The sequence below is a fragment of the Pelophylax lessonae genome, assembly GCF_965119305.1.
Source record: "Pelophylax lessonae genome assembly, chromosome: 7".
NCBI classification, from domain to species: Eukaryota; Metazoa; Chordata; class Amphibia; order Anura; family Ranidae; genus Pelophylax; species Pelophylax lessonae.
Window position 1 is genome coordinate 95,806,065 of NC_138774.1, and position 23,527 is coordinate 95,829,591.

The 23,527-nt window shown below is 43.8% G+C and overlaps 1 protein-coding gene across 1 annotated transcript in view; it reads right to left on the bottom strand.

The window, feature by feature from the left end:
• Positions 1–280: 280 nt before the first annotated feature.
• The window catches only part of ABHD16A (abhydrolase domain containing 16A, phospholipase), a 54,780-nt gene continuing 31,533 nt past the window's right edge, over positions 281–23,527 (bottom strand). Inside the window, exons 13-20 of the mRNA XM_082264003.1 lie at positions 16,670–16,774; positions 16,501–16,564; positions 15,013–15,069; positions 14,877–14,939; positions 14,518–14,594; positions 8,559–8,657; positions 6,766–6,812; positions 281–588 (exon numbers count right to left, since the gene is read on the bottom strand). Of these exons, the coding sequence (XP_082120129.1) occupies positions 505–588; positions 6,766–6,812; positions 8,559–8,657; positions 14,518–14,594; positions 14,877–14,939; positions 15,013–15,069; positions 16,501–16,564; positions 16,670–16,774 (596 nt within the window). The 3' untranslated portion in view covers positions 281–504. The remainder of the gene's footprint in view (positions 589–6,765; positions 6,813–8,558; positions 8,658–14,517; positions 14,595–14,876; positions 14,940–15,012; positions 15,070–16,500; positions 16,565–16,669; positions 16,775–23,527) is intronic.

Below are 23,527 nucleotides of genomic sequence, written 5' to 3' on the forward strand. Positions count from 1 at the left end.
AGCTTGCAAGACCCACTTGAGCTGAATCACAGCTTCTGGAAACAAACAGGCAGCTATGACAGTACAAGAACACAAAACAGATCCTAGTGCATATTACTGGCATTTCATTGCAGCATTTGCCTGTATTCAATAACTAAAATTAGAATTAAACTAAAAATGTCGGCATGGCAGGGACATCCATGTAGACGCTAATGAACAGCCAGTGGTTTAACTCCATGCCTTGACAGTGACAAACTAGTTATACAAGCAGTATTCACATTTTAATTGCGTTTTCTTTCAAAAAATATTATCGCAGGGTGACATTACACCCTTTCCTGCTCAACAAAAGTCCATTAAAAAAAAAAAAAAACATCCAAAGAGGTATGAGAGTTGGGTGGAGAGGCGACCATCTTTAATTCATTGGTGTTAGCTGCCGTTCACAAGGAGCGGAGAATGGTATTAGGACAGCGATTGGGTGTAATCCATAGACATCAGTGTGTGGATAATATTGAGGCTTCTAGGGTATTATACTGTCCAGGGCAAGTGGAAGGCGCTAGCGGGGAGGGGAGTACAGTGTGTGGCTTCAAAGCTTCTCAGATGTTTCTGTGCCTAAAGAAAGAGCAAAGTGGGTTATTAAAAGAAACACATAAGATTGAGCTTATATGTGAGCGAAGCTAAAAAGTTTGTAGACACCGGTTCATCACACCTACATATGCTTGTGGGACATCCTATTCCCAAACCATGGGCATGGATACAGTACTGATGTAAATAAGAAAACCTGCATCGTATTCAGTGTTCTAGTTCAGCCCAAAGTTGTTTAGTAGGGCCAAGGTCAGGGCTCTGTGCAGACCTCTCCATTTTCTCCACACTAAACTCATACAACCATGTCTTTATGGAGTTGGCTTTATGCACAAAGGCAAAGGCATACTGGGAAAAAAGAGCCTTCACCAAACTGTTGTCACAAGGTTGGAGACCTTCATTAAGCACTTACCTACTGGGCAATTTCACCCCCGTTCTGCCCAGGCAAATTTTCAGCTTTCAGTGCTGTCGCACTTTGAATGACACTTGCATGGTCATGCAATACTGTACCCAATTTAAATTTGTATACATTTTTTTTCACAAATAGAACTTATCTTTTGGTAATATTTAAAATAACATTTTGCAAACAGGTATTTTTTCTCCTTCATTGATGTGCGCTGATAAGGCTGCAATGATGGGCACCGATAGGCAGCACCAATTAGCACCGAAGGACTCAGAGATCACAGAGCCCACCGCCCGCCACAGGGGGCGCATGGGAAAATGCAAAGTGCAATCATGGGAGGACATCCATGTACACCCTCCAGGCAAAGTAAGGGAAGGGGTTAAAACACCTGAACTCTCTACCTTTACCCAGACCCCTTTACCCCCTTTCTCACGGTCCCCCATCCTCTTGTTCTTCCCTTTGTTATGCTCCCAGGGCTGGCTGGAAGTTGTGCACCAGTCTCCAAATTATTATGCAGACAAGGGTGTTAGCGTAGCCTGGCACAACTGAATGGCTAGTTCTGCCAAGTTGAACTGTTTGGTTTTCTCCCTTAATTTTTGTTTCAATCTTTTTATTAAAGTTTAGAGTAACAAGAAAGGACATAGTTGGGAAGCACACCGTAGTACAACATAAACCGTACATAATAAAAAGAAAAGAAAAAAAAATACATTACACATATAATACAATAGCAGATAAAAATGGTAAGGGTTTCGCTAAGAACTCATAAACAGTTCACAAGTAGGTGTGACGAACTACAGTAATGTGATCGACCAAGTGTAAACTCTATAGTACCAGTCAGGGGTGTCTCAATCTAGAGATCAAAAGGAAAAAAGTCTCCTGAGGTAGTTTGTCATGAGCAAAAAACCTTACAATTAACCTCAGAATGAGGATAAAGGCCAACTGTTGGGCCAACTGTACATCAGAAAAGCAAAAAAAAAAAAAGATATAAAGTGAAATAAGGAAAAAGAAACGGAGAGGAGAAAAACAAGGCAAAGTAAAGAAAAGAGGGGGAGCACGTCTGTCCAGAATCCCATCCAGCCAACAAATTGGGTGTCATCTGGATAAGAAGCCAGAGGGTCCATATACTTTAAAATAGAGATTGTTTGTCCCCCAGGACACCGACTAGTTTTTCATGTAACATGATCCAGGTAAGCTTTCCCTTCATGAGGGCTAAATCAATCACAGTGCTTTTCCAAGAAGTCGCAAGGGCAATTTTTGCTGCCAAGAACATGTAGTATATTAGAGTCTGAGTGAATCTCAGGATATTAGTAAGTGGTTCGTTAAGTAGTGCGATCAGAGGATCTTTTGTAATGCTAACTGTAGTGACTGAGTAGATTAAGGAGTGTACCCGTATCCAAAAACGTTGGACCTTGGGGCAGGTCCACCACACATGGAGGACAGAACCTACCTGGCCAAAGCCTCAAACAGGAGGGTGATGAATCCAGGTATACATCGTAGCAAGGCATTCTGGTAAAAAATGCCTTCTGGCAAAAACGTTGTACCCTGCCTCAATCAGAGGAACATTCATAATGCCCTTGTGTAGGCGTGCAGTCCAGGATCGCCAATCCTCCACCATAAGGGCCATGCCCAGGTCCCTTTCCTAAGCAATTTGATAGGGGAGTTTTGATGAAAAGGAGACAAAAGATTTGTACAGCATAGAGATGCAGCCCCGCTGGAGAGTCTCTTGTATACATCTGTTTTCAAAATGTGTTTGAACTACCAGATCAGGACTTTTCTTCCGCAAGGAGCAAAGAAAATTATGTCTTTGTTGTAAGCGGAAGCTCTCAGCTGGGGGCATCTCGAAATCCTGCACAAAATACGAAGGTGGGCACACCCCTCTATGGTCAAGGAGGTTTCCAATGTGATAAAGTCCCTTATTCGTCCACCAGTGAAAATGAGCAGGTGACATACCTGGAGGAAAATTGTGGATTATTGAATAAAAAGGGCACTACTGGGGAGTGTGTGGGGGGGGCTGGAGTAGAGATGTGCCGTTTTTCGATAATGCGATAAATTGCGGTAATGCATAAGCATGCTATTGTTATTGTGGGCAGTTTAAAACAACGTATTTTTCGCTCCAAAACATGCACCCCCCCACCCCCCCAAAAAAAATGGGGGGAAATGTCTGTGCGTCTTTTGGAGCGAATACTGACTAAATCCCTACCGGGCGGTCCACGTATACTATGCCGCCGCCACTTGAAATCATACAATTGAATACCATGATAATACTGTATACCATGGCAAAACCTTAATCAATTATTCCCAGCATGGAAATCTGATACCATCACATGCCTAGGGGGGAGCAAAAAGGGGCCATCATCTAAAAGGCAAGTCCCAAAGATTAAGAGAATGGGAGAGCGTGAGGCACCAAATGGCCTTTCGATATCTGGAGGGGGTCCAAAGCACTAGGTCTATGGGCAGCAGGGAACATGCTTAGGCCTCTAAAGTTACCCAGTCCAGTCTGTAATAAGTATGCTGTAGTTGACATAGCTGCGAAAATTGGGCTGCAATAAAATACTTCCAAAAGCTCCACTAAATTTCTTAGTGCCAAGGTCTTTTACTGGTGTCCTGCACCCCCTTTTATTATATAGTCTCTGGGGGTTGTTACCTCCCTTTGAGTGACGGTGCCCCTCATTTAATTACCCAGATGTCAGCCTCTATTGTGGTGGAAGCTTGAAGATTTGTTGTTATCCCTCCTGTCCAATGTGTCAAATGCATTAATGCTTCCCGATCATACATCTGAACACAGGGCCCTGTATGCAATTCCTCCTCCCAAAATGGAGGTTGAAGCACCCTTGCTATGCGTGCCACCCTCTCAAATGGTAAGCACCCTGCTAAGTCTTATTGCAGAGCTACAGTATATCAATTCATTGCCTTTTGTTGTAAACTTGAATATTCAATAAAAAAAAAAAAAAAAAAAAAAAAGAATCTCTCTCCTATATATATATCTTCGTGCTGTTAGAGCGGTTTCATTTTACACGGATGTCTGTAGTAACTGCATGTGCTTTATTCTGTATTCACAATGGACCTAATGCCTGATGTGCCAATGAAACTGCCTTACTAATGAAAGCCTTTTTCTGGGTGCAGTTTTGTACTGTACAGACTGCCATTGTACCATCATTCTGTGCACTATTTATTAAAACTTTTCTACTTGTTAAAGAAAGACACCAGAACTCACTCTTTTGGAGAGATGGCCGCATACTTTTATCTATACAATGTTGGTGTCATAAATGAGTGTGCACAAACTTTTGGCCTATACAGTGTATGAAGCATGACGTTCTCTAGAAGTCAGAGGGCTGCACTGACTTTGGCCTTGATATAACACAGTGGACCAACACCAGCAGATGACCTGGCTCCTCAAATCATCATGGACTGTCATTAGCACAGCCCTCTACTAGGAAATTCTCGAGCACTTCATGTTTCCCTCTCCTTTATGGAGATGCGGATTTCATTTTCCAGCAGGACTTGGCACCTGCCCACACTGCCAAAAGTACCAATACCTGGTTTAATGATCATGGTATCACTGTGCTTGACTGGCTAGCAAACTCGCCTGACCTAAACCCCATAGAGAATCTTGGGTATTGTCAAGAGGAAGATGAGATACTAGACCCAACAATACAGATGAGCTGAAAGCCCCCATCATACCACCTCAGCAGTGCCACAGGCTGATCGCCTCCATGCCACAACGCATTGATGGAGTAATTCATGCAAAAGAAGCCCCAACCAGTTATTGGGTGCATACTATACTGTACATGGACATACTTTTCAGTAAGCAAACATTTTTGTATTCAAAATCCTTTTTTTTTTATTGGTCTTCTGTAATATTCTAATTTTCTGAGATATTGAATTTTGTGTTTTCACTAGCTGTAAACCATAATCCTCAAAATTAAAAGAAAGAAATGCTTGAAATATATCACTTTGTGAGTAATGAATCTATTTAATATAAGGAGTTTCACTTTTTGAATTGAATTACTGAAAATTAACTTTTTAATGATATTCTCATTTTATGGGATGCACCTGTATATCAGTAGTGAAAGCAATGTCAATAGAAAAAAATATGTATAGCCAATTGGAAAAGGAGGATCAATGTCATTGTCTGTATGGGCAGCCCTCATGAAAATTAGACTTCTGAAGGTAAAGTGGTTTACATTTTTTGCTATACAGCTGCTCTCTGGGGATTGTAAAAAGGCTGCAAGATGAGTAAGGGGGGCAAAGACGAGCCTGCAAAAGCCCCTATGTGCCGGTAGTTATATAGCATACCTTCAGAAAATGTTTGACAATAAGGGCCTTTGTCAACTGGCTTTTGCTCACAGCAGATGGGTTTTGCATTGCTATACAAGTCTATGGGACTGCTAACCTAATTGAAGCAGGTCAGATGAAGAAGTCAAATGCACTCGGCAATGAATTCTGAATGGTCTCAGAAGCATCTCCAAACTGATGTCAAACTATGCCACAGACACAAGCCCACAAGAGAGCACGAGTTCATGAGTGATGCTGCAGCAAACGAAGTGTCAGAATCCCACCTCTCTGCACTCGTACCGGGTCCGAGGCTCAGAAAGCCAAAGAATTTGCATTGAAGCCAGGCAACAAGTATGTTGCAAAAGGAGAATTCAGCAATGACAGCCTGTCTATTTATCTTATTTCCTTTATAGAAATTGCACCGTCATGTACTTGGACCTAGTGATCGACCGATATCGTTTTTTTTTTATTGCCGATACCGATATTTTGGTCATCGCATATCGGCTGATATTTTCGTACATTATAGAAAAAAAACATTTTTTTTTTTTTGACTGGTACTCTCCTGGAGGTATCTGGGGGTGTCTAAAAGACCCCAAACCCCTCCTCAGCAATGAAAAGCATTAAAAATGCCAAGTTTGGCTGTTTTGAATGCTGTAATTTTTTTGAATTTGGTGCCGAGTACCCGGAAGTGATGTCATGACATAATTTCCGGGTTTTTACATGGAGACCCAACAGGGCCAAATGCGGCTGTGATCGGGTCTTCTCTTCGGTGGCTGTGCAGGCTGGTTGTCCGGGTCTCCCGGTAGGACGAGAGACCCGGGCGAGTCGCGAGAGGTGGCGCGGGGGGGTTGGGGTTGAGGTGCAACATCCCCTCCTGCTCCTTGTAATGAAAGCTGGTTGTCGTTACAAGACAGCCGACCGTCGGCTATGGACACCAGTACTGGGGTGATGCCTCTAGCTGCAGTCATCATTTTGGTACAAGCACTTTCCCTAAATATCGGCAATATCGGTAACCTCAGGGGCTGATTCAGATATATCAGGGAAAGTGCATATCGGCCCCCGATATATATGGGCTTTGCCGATAATCGGTCGATCCCTACTTAGACCCAAACTGCATAGTCCATTTCCAGCCACAGCAGCAAATCTCAGTATATACCTCCTTGGAAGTCTGCAATTAACAGTCCACGACTGAACAACGCAGCAATTTACATTACAACATTACATTGTCCATAATACTTACTAACCACAGTTTATTATAGAAATTGTGAAGGATTTCAGGAATGCTTTCATGTGGCCAACACTAAAAATCATTAGTTTTAAAGGTGCTTGGGTTTGTAATTAATCAGCAACAGACCAATGTGTGCTTCTGAAGAGCAAGTCTTGTATGGCCTCTTAAGGGAAAGGGAAATGGACATCAGGGCACTATTGACTGAGTACAGATAGAAAAGATAAGACTGTAGTTTTATTAGAAGCCAGAGGTAGAATACTGGAATGTAAGAAAAAAAAAAAAATAGTGACATAATACATACAAGATACAGAGCCAGCTGCTGTCTTCCTTCTATGCTCATCTCTTCTCCTAAATAGAACAAAGACAAATCAATAAATTGTGTAATATCTCACCATTGTGGATATAGGTACAGGGTCCCTTTAAATCTAACAAATAGGAAAAATATTGCTGTTTCAAACATACATTGTTTGATTAAAATCTGGCGGGGAATGGCTGTGATGGAACCTCTGGATTATCTAGATTCTCTACCACCATTTTAAAGAGGACTAAAGTGACCTTTATGATCATAGCCCCATCAAGTTAAGTGGCTCTTGGAGCTGTGCAAGGAAGACACGCCTCCAACAAGCCAGAACCCTTCTGTGTTTTCTGATGACTATGGGAAGCGCATGGTATTTTCTCTGCTTGGAATGTTTTACAATGTATTGTTTTTCCGGGAACGGGGGTTATTGTAACCCTAGTATACGTGGCACATAAGTTTGCTCTTTTGGTGCTGATGGTAAAGGGTTAAACAAACAAATGTTCTAGAGCAGGGGTCCTCAAACTACGGCCCTCCAGCTGTTGCGGAACTACACATCCCATGAGGCATTGTAAAACTCGTTCACAGACATGACTAGGCATGATGGGAATTGTAGTTCCTGAACAACTGGAGGGCCATAGTTTGAAGACCCCTGTTCTAGAGGGTTGTTAATTATCACACAATCCAGCTAGAGGCCCATAGGACTTTCTGAAGGATGAGGTCTTAACTGCCACCAGTCTTGCCATAACCAGCACAAAGCTCCCCACAGTAACCAGTTATCTGATCGGTAGCAAAATGAGTGTTTTTGTTTCCCATTAGCTGTGCAAGGTTCTGATGCCATAATGATGGATGATTTTAGGGGTACCTTCAGTAAAATATCCTTTAAAATAGCTTCTACCAATTCTAAAAATAATCACTGCTTCCTCTTAAAGTAGTTCTAAAGGCTCAAGGTTTTTTACCTTTCTGCATTCCATGCAGGAAAGTATAAAAACCTTCTCTGTGCAGCAACCTACCCTTAATACTTACTACTTACCCAAGCTCTATCCCAATCCAGCAATGTGCACAAGAGTCTTTGTTTTCAGGGGAGTCTCCCTCCCCATTGGCTGAGAGCAGCGGAAGCCAAAAGGGTCCCACTGCTGTCAATCACAGCCAATGAGGAGAGAGAGCGGGTGGGCCTGAGCTGTGGTTGTGTGTGTATGAATAGACCCGCAGAGCAGTGGCTCAGGAGTGAGTGCACTTGGGGTGCCCCCACAGCAAGCTGCTTTCTCTGGGGGCACTCGGCAGGAGCAGCATCGGGAGACCTGATGAGAAGAGATCAGGGCTGCAAAACTACTCCACAGAGCAGGCAGGTGACTTTTTTTTTCTTTTTTTTTTTAAATAACAAGCCTTTACAAATCACTTCAAACTCCTCCTACAGGGTTACAGTAACAATCTAACCACCCCTTGGTCACCTTTATTTAATGATTCTTTTAATTATAACCTCAGTTAAGAGGGGGAAAAAAAATGAAAAAAAGTTTGCCTCCTGCAATATTCGATATAAAGCTGTACTATACTTCATCACTAGATCTGATCACTCCTCCAGGTTGAATGAAACCCAGCATCATTCAGTCTACTTCCTCTAAACCCTGTCTGCCATGGACCCACTTACTGGTGAGAGGTCATCATGAAGCCTGGCCAAAGTACAACGGCAGTAAAGGCACTCAGAACCTGTGATGTCACCAGACTAGTCAGAAGACCCTGGGCGTGTGTGTGTGTTCAAGGGCTGGAGTTCTGCTTTAAGCCTTATTGTCAGGACTTACCTACAGACCATGGAAAGTGCCCTGAGTTCTCTGACTTATAAGACTGAAGCACAGACAGACACCAGTCCTCTTCTACTCCATACTGGCTGAATACAGAGGCTGTGTGAAGAGAAAAAAAAAAGGGTAAAAAATCTGTAAATGATAAACATGGGCCACTGACAACACATTTTTTACCTGATGTCAAAGCCATCATCTAGTCCCACTGCGTTGTAAGCCAGTGACCTATAACTAGTATTCAGCTAGTAAAGGCAGGTCACCCTAAATGCCAATTTGCTCTGGGTTAGGGATTTACTACCTCAAAACGTTAGCTTGACAGCTACAGAAAGTCATTTCCGAAACAAGTATGCAGTATTTCTGTCATGGCTGGTTTATTTGATTAAAAAAAAAAAAAAAAAACGAACAGTTGCAAAGAAGCAGATACTCATGCAAAAACAGGGGCTCCAGAGCACTTATGTGTTTCCATGAGCCCTCGTTTACACTGATGCGGTGTGCATAGCAATTGCACTCTGTACATGCGATCTGCTGCGGGTGTCACTTAAACGTTAACACCACCCCAAAAAACAGGTTGCAAAATGCAGTGTGTCTATCTGAACGGGATCGCATGGGTGTACACACCCATGCTATCTAGTTTCAGTGTGAACATAAAAAAAAAAAAAAAAAAAAAAAAAAAGCTGCCCGCATCTTTTTCATATGGATGCGATGAGATTTGAGCAATCCAAAATGAATAGGCCCAAATCCTGTGCAAATCACATATCACATGCAGTGCGAACCAAAGCTCAATAAGGTTAACAGCAATAAATATATACAAGGTACTACTACATTTCCCTCCATATGTGTACAGGAGTCAGCACAATGAGATCTCACTGTCCAGTAACTGATTTATTGCACCCTGCATAGAAAGAGAACAATGAAAAACCCCCCTAAGGGAACAGGACTTTAAAGGCCAAAAGTAACACCACAAATGTTAATTAAAAATAATGAATTTTATTAAAGCATATTAAAATCAACATAACATATACATAAAACATAATATTGGAATGTAAAAACTTGTCATGATCACAAAAAGATGGTAGAGCATTGGTTTCCAGAAGACACCCGACACTTTAGGGCAGTGATGGCAAACCTTGGCACCCCAGATGTTTTGGAACTACATTTACCATGATGCTCAACTACACTGCAGAGTACAGGAGCACCATGGTAAATGTAGTTCCAAAATATCTGGGGTGCCAAGGTTCGCCATCACTGCCCTAGGGTGTCTACTGGAAACCAATGCTCTACCATCTTTTTTGTGATCATGTCATCATGACAAGTTTTTACATTCCAATATTATGTTTCATGTATATGTGATCATGTTGATTTTAATGTGCTTTAATAAAATTCATTTTTTTAAATTAACATTTGTGGTGTTACTTTTGGCCTTTAGAGTCCCGTTCCCTTAGGGGGGGGGGGGGGGGGGTTTCATTGTTGCCATAACTAGGGATGTCAGCCATTTAACAACCTGCTCTGCCTGGATGAGTGCCTTCTACGCTGCATAGAAAGATGGATGATGGATGGCAGCAAAAAAAGACCCAAGACTTTCCTTGAGTCTACCCTTTTTGTTTTACTGAATTACAGTTAATTGATTCACTACCTAGAGGTTTGCTCAAAGAATCAGCTACTCTTTTATTAAATACTTTGAACTTTCCTACTGTTAGTTTGAGGTCATGACCCCCGTGTTCTTGATCTTGGCTTCATATTGAAAATCAGTCCTACTGAACATTATCTTCATACTGAAAATCAGTCCTACTGAACCTCATCTTCATACTGAAAATCAGTCCTACTGAACCTCATCTTCATACTGAAAATCAGTCCTACTGAACCTCATCTTCATACTGAAAATCAGTCCTACTGAACCTTATCCTCATACTGAAAATCAGTCATACTGAACCTTATCTTCATACTGAAAATCAGTCCTACTGAACCTTATCTTCATACTGAAAATACGTCCTACTGAACCTTATCTTCATACTGAAAATCAGTCCTACTGAACCTTGGCTTCATACTGAAAATACGTCCTACTGAACCTTATCTTCATACTGAAAATACGTCCTACTGAACCTTATCTTCATACTGAAAATCAGTCCTACTGAACCTTGGCTTCATACTGAAAATCAGTCCTACTGAACCTTATCTTCATACTGAAAATCAGTCCTACTGAACCTTATCCTCATACTGAAAATCAGTCCTACTGAACCTTATCTTCATACTGAAAATCAGTCCTACTGAACCTTATCTTCATACTGAAAATCAGTCCTACTGAACCTTATCTTCATACTGAAAATCAGTCCTACTGAACCTTATCCTCATACTGAAAATCAGTCCTACTGAACCTTGGCTTCATACTGAAAATACAGTCCTACTGAACCCTATCTTCATACTGAAAATACAGTCCTACTGAACATTATCTTCATACTGAAAATACAGTCCTACTGAACATTATCTTCATACGGAGAATCAGTCCTACTGAACCCTATCTTCATACTGAAAATACAGTCCTACTGAACCTTATCTTCATACTGAAAATCAGTCCTACTGAACCTTGGCTTCATACTGAAAATACAGTCCTACTGAACCCTATCTTCATACTGAAAATACAGTCCTACTGAACATTATCTTCATACTGAAAATACAGTCCTACTGAACATTATCTTCATACGGAGAATCAGTCCTACTGAACCCTATCTTCATACTGAAAATACAGTCCTACTGAACCTTATCTTCATACTGAAAATCAGTCCTACTGAACCTTAATAGCCACATTATTTATCTATTTAAAGGTTTCAGTTGTGTCTCCGATCAGGAATAAAAAGTCTGGAAGAATAAAACCGGTTTTGTTGCCCATCTCTGGATCCCTTCTTATAAATGTATTTTTGTTAAGCGAGGTCTACAGAACTAAACACAATTTTTTGAATAAGGTCTAACTAAAGATCTATACAAGGGAATCCAGACCTCCTTTCTTCTTCTGGTGATCCCTCTAGTGATATACCCCAAAATTCTATTCGCTTTCCCCACTGCCTGGTCACACCGTTTACTCATTCTGCAATCATGGAATAAGAACCCCAAATCTTTTTCATCTGTAGTTCTGGTCAACACTGTACTCTATCAGAATAATATTTATCTTAGACCCGGTTCACACTTCTGCGTGTGCCGGGTTCGCATGTCATGTCGGAGCGCACTGCTCCGACATGACATGCGATCAGCTGTGCGGTGCGAGTTTAGCCATACAGTTTGTATGGCTAAATTCGCACCGCACCCGCAGCAAAGACGCACAGGAGGCATTTTTGCTGCCGCATCAGGATCGGATCGCACAGCGGTTCACACTTGTGCGATCCGATCCTGTGCGAACTACACGATCGCACTGCGATATGCGATCAAACTGGGGGTGTCGTTAAGATTACATTGACACCCCCAGCGGATCGCATATGGCAGTGTGAACTGCCGGGGGTGCGTGTGCGATGCGGGAACAGGCTGCGAATTCGCAGCCTTCCCGCATCGCAATAGTGTGAACCGAGCCTTAAGGTGCATTATTTTGCTTTTGTAAACCCAAAAAAAAAAAAAAAAAAAACAACACTGCACTTTCTACTGTTTTTACCAATCTTCCAGCATTACAAACACCTCCAGGTAAATCCACTTCATTGCACACCAGCAAAATGACTTCCAGTACCTTTACCCGCCAGGTCTTCAGTTACTGCACATCATTTACATTTTAAATAGAACAGGACCTAGTAGAGCCTTGTAGTACACTAGTGACTGTTTTGTTCCAAATAATCCCTGTTTAACCACTTGAAGACCAAGTTTTTTATTGCACTTTTTGTTTACAAGTTTAAATCAGTATTCTTTGCCAGAAAATTACTTCTATACCCCTAACACATACATTTTTTTTTTTTTGCAGAGACCCTAGGACAGTGATGGGGAACCTTGGCCCCCCAGATGTTTTGGAACTACATTTCCCATGATGCTCATGCACTCTGCAGTGTAGTTGAGCATCATGGGAAATCTAGTTCCAAAACATCTGGGGTGCCAAGGTTCACCATCACTGCCCTAGGGAATAAAATGGCGATCGTTGCAATTTTTTTTTATATCACACAGTATTATTGCAGTGGTTTTGCAAATGCAATTTTTTTGGAAAAAATACACTTTAACCTCCCCACACATATACTGCGGCAGCGCTGCCCTCCTGCACAAAATCACATACCTGCAAGTGATTTAGTGCAATGAGTCTGGGGTGCGCACCGCCAGCAACCTGCTGTTATTGGACACAGCGGGAGCCAATCAGCAGGTCTGGCACCTTACAATCATTCAGGAGAGAGGTAGAACAGCGGTCTGTCTATGTAAACAAAGGCAGACCACCGTTCTGTGAGAGGGGGGAAGGGGAAATCTTGTGATTCTGCTAAGCAGGAACACGGATCTCTGTCTTTCCCCAGTACAAGCACCCTCCACACAGAGAGAAAGCACTCCCAGGGAACACATTTAATCCTTTGATCACCCCTGATGTTAACCCCCTTCCCTGCCAGTGTCATAAGTACAGTGGCAGTGCGTTTTTTTTTTAGCACTGATCACTGTATTAGTGTCACTGGTCCCAAACAAAAGTATCAAAAGTTTAATTTAGTGTCAGATTTGTCCACCACAATGTCACTGATTGCCATTACTACTAAAAAATAAAAATAAATAAAAATTCCATAAATATATTCCCATAATTTGGTTTGCGCAACAGTTATAGAGTCTACAATCAATATACACTTATTGGGAGTTTTTTTTTTTACCAAAAATATGTAGCAGAATACTTTTTGGCCTAAATTGAAGAAATTAGATTTTTTATCAAGTATGTTTTATAGCATAAAAAGTAAAAACGTTTTTTTTTTTTTAAATTAATCAGTCTTTTTTTGTATATAGCGCAGAAAAACAAAACAAAACAAACACAAACAAACACAAACAAACACAGAGATGATCAAATGCCACCAAAAGAAAGCTCTAGATTTGTGGGAAAAAAAGGACATCGTTTTTTTTGGGTACAGCGTCTCATGACCGCGCAATTGTCAGTTAAAATAACGCAGTGCCGTATCGGAAATAATGGCCTGGTCATGAAGGGTTGGGGTAAACCTTCCGGAGCTGAAGTTGTTTATAATTAAAAAAAAAAAAAAAAAACCCACAATATTTACCCCAATGATCAATAAACAGATACCAAACATATCACGCTTTAAAATTGTGCATACTCGTGGAATGGCGACAAATTGCGGTACTTAATCTCCATAGGTACGCTTTAAACGCCGTTACAGGTTACCTGTTTAGTGTTACAGAGGAGTTCTAGTGCTAGAATTATTGCTCTCGCTTTAACATTTGTGGCGATACCTCATGTGTGGAGCGAATACTGTTTACATATGCGTGCATGATGTATATAAGGGGGGGTTGCGTTTTAAATTTATCTTACTTTTATTTTTTCACTGTCCCTTTAATACATTTTTTTTTAATCACTTTTTTTCCCTATTACAAGGAATGTAAACACCCCTTGTAATAGAAATAAGGGATGACCGGTCCTCTTTAGGGAGAGAACTGGGATCAAAAAGACCCCACGCTCTGATATCTGTCCTTTTGGTCAACTGCTTATCCACTGAAAAATATGTCTGTCTATTGCCTTATTGAAAGAAGAAGTCCAGACAAGCCCTTTTTTTCTAGCTTCTGGATGTAGTGGGGAAAGTTTAGAGAATCTGGTTAGGGTTTTATTGCTATGTCCCTGTTGGGCATATTTCCCCTCACTTAGAGTCTTGGTGACACCAGGCAACGGTGCAGGTTAGGAGGAAGAAATATTCTCATATACTTGAACCTGGATGGGCAGTAAAACTCTGGCAGAGTATTAGCCATCTCCTTATCTATCCAGAACCAGCTACATTTAAAATGAGAACATAAAAAGATGGACGCTCACCTTCTTGCTCTGGAGTGGCGGCTCCAAGCCACATCTTCACCGCCCTCCGCCCCTCTTCTGTCATCACATTGGGATAACTAAGGATATGAAGACACATCAGAAAAAACAAAGGCTGATTATGAGAATAATCAATGCAGAAAGATTAAATTCACAGTTTACTGGCATCAAATTGTACAGGGACCTTAATGGAAGGTTGGTACAAGCTTTACTGGACAATAATACAATAAGCAGTACTGTCCAGGAGGCTTGAAACAAACCCGTAGCCTGCCAGGGTACTGACTCAACAGGTATAGATGCCAAGCACAGCCAAGTACATTTCTGCTGTATCCCTGTACATTTGCCTGGTTGGTCTTCCTTACCGGCTCTGCAGCAGACCGAGAAGAAGGTCGTTTCCCCGATTCGATGCAATGTCCTCTGGGGTTCTGTGAAGAACAGTGAGTCAATAAGGCAGCCACATGTAGAAATTGCTCTCATGCTGACAACTGTCATACTTACGTAGTTGTGATAATTTCATCATTTGTTCTCCTGATCAGCAGAACGGGACCCTGAAACCTTGCAGAAAAAGAACAGGTCAGTAACAAGCAGAATAGCAATACAGGAAAAAAGCCTCAAGCTCACTTTAAAACCACTCTTCCCTTTGCTCCCAAGTCACTATTCAGCTGCCAGCATCTAAGAAAACATTGGGTACTTCTGGGTATAGAATACTATTTGACCCACCTCCTGTGATTGGCCCAGAGCTGTCACTTGAAGGTGGGGAGTGTAAGCTCCAATTAGAAATAGGACTTAAGTTTTTTTGTTTTTGTTTTTACTTGCCATAGAACAATAGGCCAGTCACCAATACTTCTGGATATACATTTTGCTGGGGGGGGGGTTAACCACTTCAATACAGGGCAGTTACACCCTGTATTGAAGTGGTTAATTTTGAATGACAATAGCGCGGTCATGCAACTCTGTACCTAAATTTATGCCATTTTTTCCCCCCACAAATAGAGCTCTCTTTTGGTGGTATTTGATCATCCACAAGGTTTTTTTCTTTTTTGCTACACAAATAAAAAAAAGACTGAAAAGTTAAAAAAAAAAAAGTTTTTTTTTTGTTTAGGTTATAAAATTTTGTAAATAGATAAGTTTTTTACTGCACTGATGAGGCCGCACTGACAGGCACTGATGGGGTGGCACTGATAGGCAGCACTGGTGGGCACTGACAGGTGGCATTGAAGGGCACTGATAGGCGGCACTGGTGGGCAATAATGGGCACTGGTGGGTGGCACTGATAGATGGCTATGATGGGCAGCACTGATGGGGAGGGCAACACTGGCAGGCTCCCTGAGCCCTGATTGCCATCCCTGAAGGCACCCCCCCCCCCCCCCCCCCAAGAGTCTGCACTGGTAAACAATTCTCCAATTACCAACACAGATCCCCCCCCCACCCCATCAGGAGAGCCGCAGATCGGCTCTCCTCTACTCATGCCCGTCAGACTCGAACTGAGGAAATTCCGATCAACGGCTCTTCCTATTTACTATGTGACCAGCTGTGATTGGACACAGCTGGTCACATGGTAAAGAGACTACGTCAGCAGGCTCTTTACCGACATCGGAGATGCAGTGTGTCAAAGTGACAGAGCGCATTATCCTGCACACCGTCATATGACGGCGGGTCAGGATAGTACAACCACTTTCCCACCGTCAATTGCCTATAGGGCGGGCGGGAAGTGGTTAAGCAAAGGTTCATTATTTGGAACCTACAGGCCCCAGACAGCAGCCAGCTGGGTGCATGATCTGGCTTTCTTACAAGAGACTGTTCTACAAATATGCATTATCCCACCACATGGAAAAGGGGGCTTTCGAGGACCTGCTAACTTTTAAATAATACTTTAAATTTAAAGCAGTAGCATATAGGAGAACCTATGAAGGGTGTGATGGATGTGCAACGACTTAAGAAATCAAGGCAATCATTGAGTTTTAGGAACACATTTAGCATTAGTACCTGCATAGCTGCTCTGCATTGTTTAGATTTAGATACTTCCGGACTGTTCTGGTTACCAGACCTCCTGTATGAAGGAAAGCCAAATATTAATAGTAGACAGAGAAAGTGAACACATGCAATCACAGAGCTAGAGAGGTGGAAATAAGAGAATCACAGGGACATGACTTACGCCAACTTTCCGGCATCACTTTCAGGGCCAGAGGAACCAGGTCATCAAAGGAGGCATCAAGGACAAGAGCACTGATGTCTGGATAGGACATACATGCCCAAGTAGCTGTAGAGAAAAAAAAAAAAAAAAAAGACTGATGTACTTTCAGGTTTCTTCTCTAAAGACGAACTAAACCTTCAAACAAACTCTGCAAGTAGGCAGCTCTTTATTGCACAACAGACATTACATGGCTGCAATAGAAAAATCTTACCTGCCTGTTTGCAATCCTCTAATAAAATGTACACTGAGCTGACATTCCTGGCATACTGCGCTGGTCCTGGAATGAAAGACTTGTGTGCATGCACAGGAGTCACATCATCCCTGACCAACAAATCAAAAGACCAAAGACCAGGCACGAGAGAAGATATTAAATGGCCAGCGAGGGATCCAATGGTCACATCACTGAAAGGTAGAGGTGAGCATTTGTGGACTTTAAAAGGATAAGTTCACCTTTCGTAGGGGTGTAACATACAACATGTTACGAATGGACCGGCCCACGCACCTCATTCTGACAGCTAGCGAGTATTCTGCCCGGCCGTGCCACTCATTCAGTGTCCTGTGAATGGAAGGTGTACAAGGTGTGGCAGCCTTTGCTGCTGTCGGCTTGTATATTCAATGAACTACCACAGCGCTGTGTGGTCTCTTCCTGTCAGATTGTATCTGTGTGCCTGTACGAGATGTAATGTATGGGCACACTGATACACTGGCAGATCTGCATGGCACCAGCGATCTGCTGATTGGTAATTCAATGCTTTACAAGCTCCAAAATAAATAAATTTTTTTCTAAAAAAAGTGAACTTCTCCTTTAATTTTGCTTTAAAACAATTTAGAGCAATATGCTGCAGTACTTGTTTTCTGTGACTAAAAAGCCTCAATCTTCCGGGTTAAATAATGGCCCAGTATCATGCAACCCACTTCCATTGAACTTAGGATGTCATAAATCCACCCACTAGGGCAACGTCATCTCACAGCCTGTGCTTAAGAGTATTACTGCTCAGGACGATATCATTAGCGATCAAAGTTTATTGTGGAGGCAAGAACCCGCCCCCGCTGCAGAAGAGGAAGGACCATTCATAGTCATGGGACTCAGAAGACCCTTGGATTTTTATTTTTTATCTTAATTTTGGCGTGGGAGGTCTAAAACAAACCACTTAGTGTATTTTTAGTAAATACATTATCATGTGCTTGTGCGCACACACACTAGATCATATTTTTGTTAAAAGTACAGAGCCTAATAAAATAGTGAATTATTGGTAAATTGGCCAGCTACTTTTTTTATTTTGAATAGATCAGGAAAAATTGGGACCCCATCAGGTTTCTTTTCCTATCCAGGACTAAGTTACAGAGATTTTTGCCTCACATTCTGTCAACTGTGATAAACTTTTCACCAAATAGGAAATGAAGTTAAGTCTGCAACAGACAGCAGGTTAAAAAGAGGATGGCAATTCTAGCCTTCCCTTAATCTACTGAGAAAAATACATGAAAAGTAGGATTTTTGGTTTACCTGTAAAATCTTTTTCCTGGACTACATTACAGGACACAGGGACCTTCCCCCCTCTTTAAGGGTTCTTCAACTGTCCAGCATTTGAGCCACAGCACCCTCTCATGTGAACGGAAAAAACGCCAAACCTCAAGGATTATCAAATGGAATCCACCAAAATCAAAGCTCTAGGAAAATTCTCTAGGCATTGATCAAAAGGCAGGATCCGATTCTTTGAATGAAGCATCTGCCTTTAAAAAGGGCCTTAATCCTTATATATATATATATATATATATATATATATATACAGTACGTAGCTTATTTGACAATCTCAGTGGATGAGGTCCTGATCTTCCAACTCCGATAGGAAATGGCCAGGTCTAAGGCTAAGGAACCCCACACAAGAACTCCCGCAGCATGGGGTACTAATGGTAAACTGCTATGGTGGGAAAAACACCATCTCTGAAGAGCCCAATCAGCACACATCGCTTACTGTAAATGAGGGTGCACAGGAAAAGATTTGGGTTTCTGCAGTGGCCAGCATGACCCAAATCCAGTGACTTTAAGAGTAGTGGATTCAGGAAGCAGTAGTTTTGGAATCATTCCGACTGCATCTGCCAAAACTAACTGTGGTCCTCTGCGCCTGTGACAGTCCAAGAACCCCGAGCCTCTTCCTGACAGGATACTTCCAAAGAGGACTCAGGAACCTTACCGGAATCCTCTTCCTTCTCATCCAAAGGATGTTCCTCTGACACCACAGTTTTCAACATTAGGGGGAAGGGTAAGAAGCATGCCCCTTTTATGTGCCCTAGACCTGCAAGAACCTCTGAAAACTGTTCATGCAGCCTGGAAATGGTTGCCAAAAATGACTACCTTGATACAAAGGAATTGGAGGAATGTGCCTCTGGAAAGGTAGAAGGGCCAGAAAAGAGCAGGAATTCAGAACTAAGCTGACCCACAAGTCAGCCAATGCAGGGTGTACTGCGCAAGGGTCCCCTCCCCCCCCCCCACTTGACAAAAGGAGCCCACTCCATTGTCCCCCCCCTACCCATCTGCCTGCTTTGCCAAGACTTGCTGAGGATTAACAGGCCTTCTATATCTGGAAAGGGAGTAGCCAACCAGTGCCAGGCAACCCCCTGTGCTGGCAATGTTTATGTCTGGGTGGGAAAACCTGCCTTTTTGGCAAGTGTCCATCCACCTGAAGGAGGCAGCAAAGACAAATGGTCAGGTCTTGTGATGTACGATTAAGAAAAAGGCTTTTATTTCTGTTTCCTTTGCTGTTAGGGATTTATTCTCATTTCCCATTTGGTAAAATGGTGGTCACCAGGTTTGGTAGTGAGTGGCAGTACAAACCTGAAAGGGGTTCTAACCCTTCCTCACTTTAGTCAAGAGGGGAAAAAAAAAAAAGGAAGGTTTAGCTGGATAACGGAATTTTTGTAAAATCTTACCGTAAATTCCTTTCTCTGAGTCCTCCGACAGTCGCCGCCCACTCACAAGTCTTCACCAATGGGTATTGACCTTTGCTCCGTAGGAGTAGCTAGGCAACAAGAATTGTTAATACAAAAGCTTTTAGCATAGACACACCCCTAGGGGCTGTCCCCTCAGTCAATACCTCCCTGCATCAGCATTCCCAACTCAGTTTGGTAGCATAGCAGTAAGAGTATACAAAAACCCCAAAAGAGGGGCGGCGACTGTCAGAGGACTCAGAGAAAGGAATTTTACGGTAAGATTTTACAAAAATTCAGTTCTCTTACATCCTCCGACAGTCGCCGCCCACCCACAAGTCTTCACCAATGGGATATTCCAAAGCAGTGTAGACATAGGGTAGTAATAAACAGCGCATACTCAGACTGGTCTGAGGTGGTAAGCGGGGTCCCCCAAGGCTCAGTCCTGGGACCAACCTTGTTCAATTTATTCATAAACAACATTGAGGTCGGGATCAGTAGTTCGATATCAGTTTTTGCAGAGGACACAAAATTGGGCAGGGCAATAACTTCACAACATGAAGCAGATATCCTGCAGAATGACCTGGACAAAATAACAGAGTGGGCAACGACATGGCAAATGAGGTTTAACGTGGAGAAGTGTAAGGTTTTGCACTTGGGGACTAAAAACATAAAATCACAATACACGTTAGGAGGGGAGCCCTTGGGGGAATCAAAAATGGAGAAGGATCTGGGAGTATTGGTTGATGATAGATTAGGAAACAGCATGCAATGTCAAGCAGCAGCTTCCAAAGCCAACAGAATATTAGCATGCATAAAGAAAGGGATGCATTCCAGAGATAAGACTATAATCCTTCCACTTTATAAAACTCTGGTCCGACCGCATCTGGAGTATTCCGTCCAGTTCTGGTCGCCAGTCCTCAGGAGGGATGTGTTGGAGCTGGAGAGAGTCCAGAGAAGGGCAACTAAACTAATTAGGGGATTGGAGGACCTTGACTATGAAGAGCGTCTACAATCGCTCGATTTATTCTCCCTGGAGAAGAGACGTCTGAGGGGGGACATGATAGCAATTTATAAATATCTTAATGGGGATCCCAGCTTAGAAAAAAAGCTGTTCATTCGAAGGGATTGCATGAGGACTCGAGGGCATACAATGCGATTAGAGGAGAAGCGTTTTAACCTCAGGCAACGCGGGGGGTTCTTTACCGTTAGGGCAACAAGATTGTGGAATTCTCTACCACAAGAGGTGGTTTCTGCGGGTAGTATGGTGGCTTTCAAAAGACTCTTAGACTTACATCTCAAGGATCAGAACATTCAGGGGTATGGGAGATGATTACAGCCACACATGCCTACACAGGTTGAACTGGATGGACTATTGTCTTTATTCAACCTCACCTACTATGTAACTATGCAACTATGTGACATGAGGGGTGGGAGACGCAACCGTAGAAAGGCAACGCAGTACCCACATCAGAGATAGGAACCTTACCACAGTAAGAGAACCAACTGGGCAACAGGAAAACGTGCTCAACAGGAGCAACAACCCAGGAAAACAAGTAACCCAGGGGTAAAACACCCCAATAACCAAGGGCCCACAAAAACAAGGGTCCCTAGGAAACTGCCGCACTGAGAACTTTACGGCCAAAGGAGGCATCAGCCGATGCCTGAACATCCACCTTATAGAACTTTGAGAAGGTGTGAACGGACGACCAAGTCGCCGCCTTACACACCTGGGCCACAGAAGCCTGATGACGGTAAGCCCAAGACATACTCAAAGACCTGGTAGAGTGCGCCTTCACAGGGAAGGGAGGAACCTTCCCCTTCAAGGCATAGGCTTGTTCAATGATCTGTCTGATCCATTTGGCGATGGTCGCAGCCGACGCCGCCATGCCCTTCCGAGGTCCCTCAGGAAGGACAAAGAGGGAATCCGACTTGCGAAAAGATTTAGTGGACTACAGGTAAAGCCTGATCGCCCGGACAACATCCAAGGAATGTAAGGCAACCTCCTTCGGATGCTTAGGCTTCGCGCAGAGCGAAGGCAAGACAATGTCTTCATTCAGGTGAAATTCTGAGATCCTTTTCGGAAGAAAAGATGGGTTAGGCCGCAGGACCACCTTATCCTTGTGGACCACCAGGTAGGGAGAATTGCAGGACAAAGCCGCCAACTCCGACACCCTGCGAGCCGAAGCGATTGCCACCAAAAAGGCAACCTTCTTGGACAACAGAGACAACGAGATCTCCCTGATCTTTTCAAAGGGAGCCTGTTGCAACACGGACAGAACCAAATTCAAGTCCCATGGAGGTAAAGGGTCCCTCCTAGGAGGGGCCAAATGTCGCACCCCCTGAACAAAGGTGCTAACCAATGAATTAGACGCCACAGGGCGTTGAAAGAGAACGGCCAGCACAGAAATCTGACCCTTAATCGTGGCCAACGCCAAACGCTGGTCCACGCCCGTTTGAAGGAAAGCCAACACCCTCGACACCGATTATGAGCGAGGGGAATACCCCCTGGACTCAAACCAGGCAAAATACGCTTTCCAAGTACGGTAGTACTTGATCAAGTGGGAATGACCTCAGGGGAGAGACCCCTATCCTTCAGGACCTGGCTTTCAACAGCCAGGCCGTTAAAGCCAGCGACTGTAAAGCAGGATGGAATATCGGTCCTTGAGACAGGAGATCTTCTCGAAGTGGCAGACGCCACGGAGCGTCGACCGCCAGATTTACGAGGTCTGCGTACCAAGACCGGTGAGGTCAGTCCGGCGCCACCAGAATCACTGTGTGCAGTTCCGAGGCTAACCTGCGAAGAAGCCTGGACAGCAGTTGAATCGGTGGAAAGGCATACATCAGACGATACTGATGCCAGGGCACCACTAACGCGTCTGAGGCGTCTGCCCGAGGATCGCGCGTCCGTGCCACAAATCTTTCCACCTTGTTGTTCAGACGAGACGCGAACAGGTCCACATCCGGGGAACCCCACTTCGCGCACAACAACTGGAAGACATCCGGGTGAAGGGACCATTCTCCCTGGTCCAGGGTCTGGCGACTCAGATAATCCGCCTGCCAGTTCTCCACCCCCGGAATGTGAACTGCCGTAATCGCCGGGACGTGCGTCTCGGCCCAAGACAGAATGTCGGCTACTTCCCGAGCCGCTCGGGCACTCCTGGTGCCCCCCTTGGTGGTTGATGTAGGCCACCGCGGTGGCATTGTCCGTCTTAACCCGAACTGGACGGCCCCGAAGCCGGTCCGTCCATCTCAGAAGGCAAAGCTTTATCGCTCTCAATTCCAGAATGTTGATCGGAAGGGAGGACTCCTCCTCCGACCAAGTTCCCTGGGCGGACAGAACGCCCAGAACACCACCCCAGCCCGACAGGCTGGCATCCGTGGTGAGCACCGTCCATGAGAATGGACGAAAAGACTTGCCCCCCCCCCCCCCCAACACCGCCGGGGACTGGAGCCACCACAGAAGATCCCTCCTGGTGTCGTGGCTCAACAAGATCCACAGATCCAGGGATTGCGGCCGCCCGTCCCACTCGGCCAGAATCTCCGCTTGGAGACCCCGCGTGTGAAACTGGGCAAAAGGGACCGCCTCGAAAGACGAGACCATTAAACCTAGTCATCTCATGCATGTCCGGAGAGACGAGTGCCGGTTGTCCCTGAGGGACCTGACCTCGTCCTCCGGCAGGAAGACCTTCGCTTGGACAGAGTCCAGAATCATTCCCAGATAGGGAAGACGAACCGAAGGACACAGAGTCGACTTCGGAATGTTGATAGTCCAACCGAACTCCTGCAGAGTCCGCATCGTGGCGGACAGGTCGGTCACCAGGCTCTGACTGGCGTTCGACCGTATCAGGATATCGTCCAGATACCCCAAGACAGCAATGCCCTGTGCTCGTA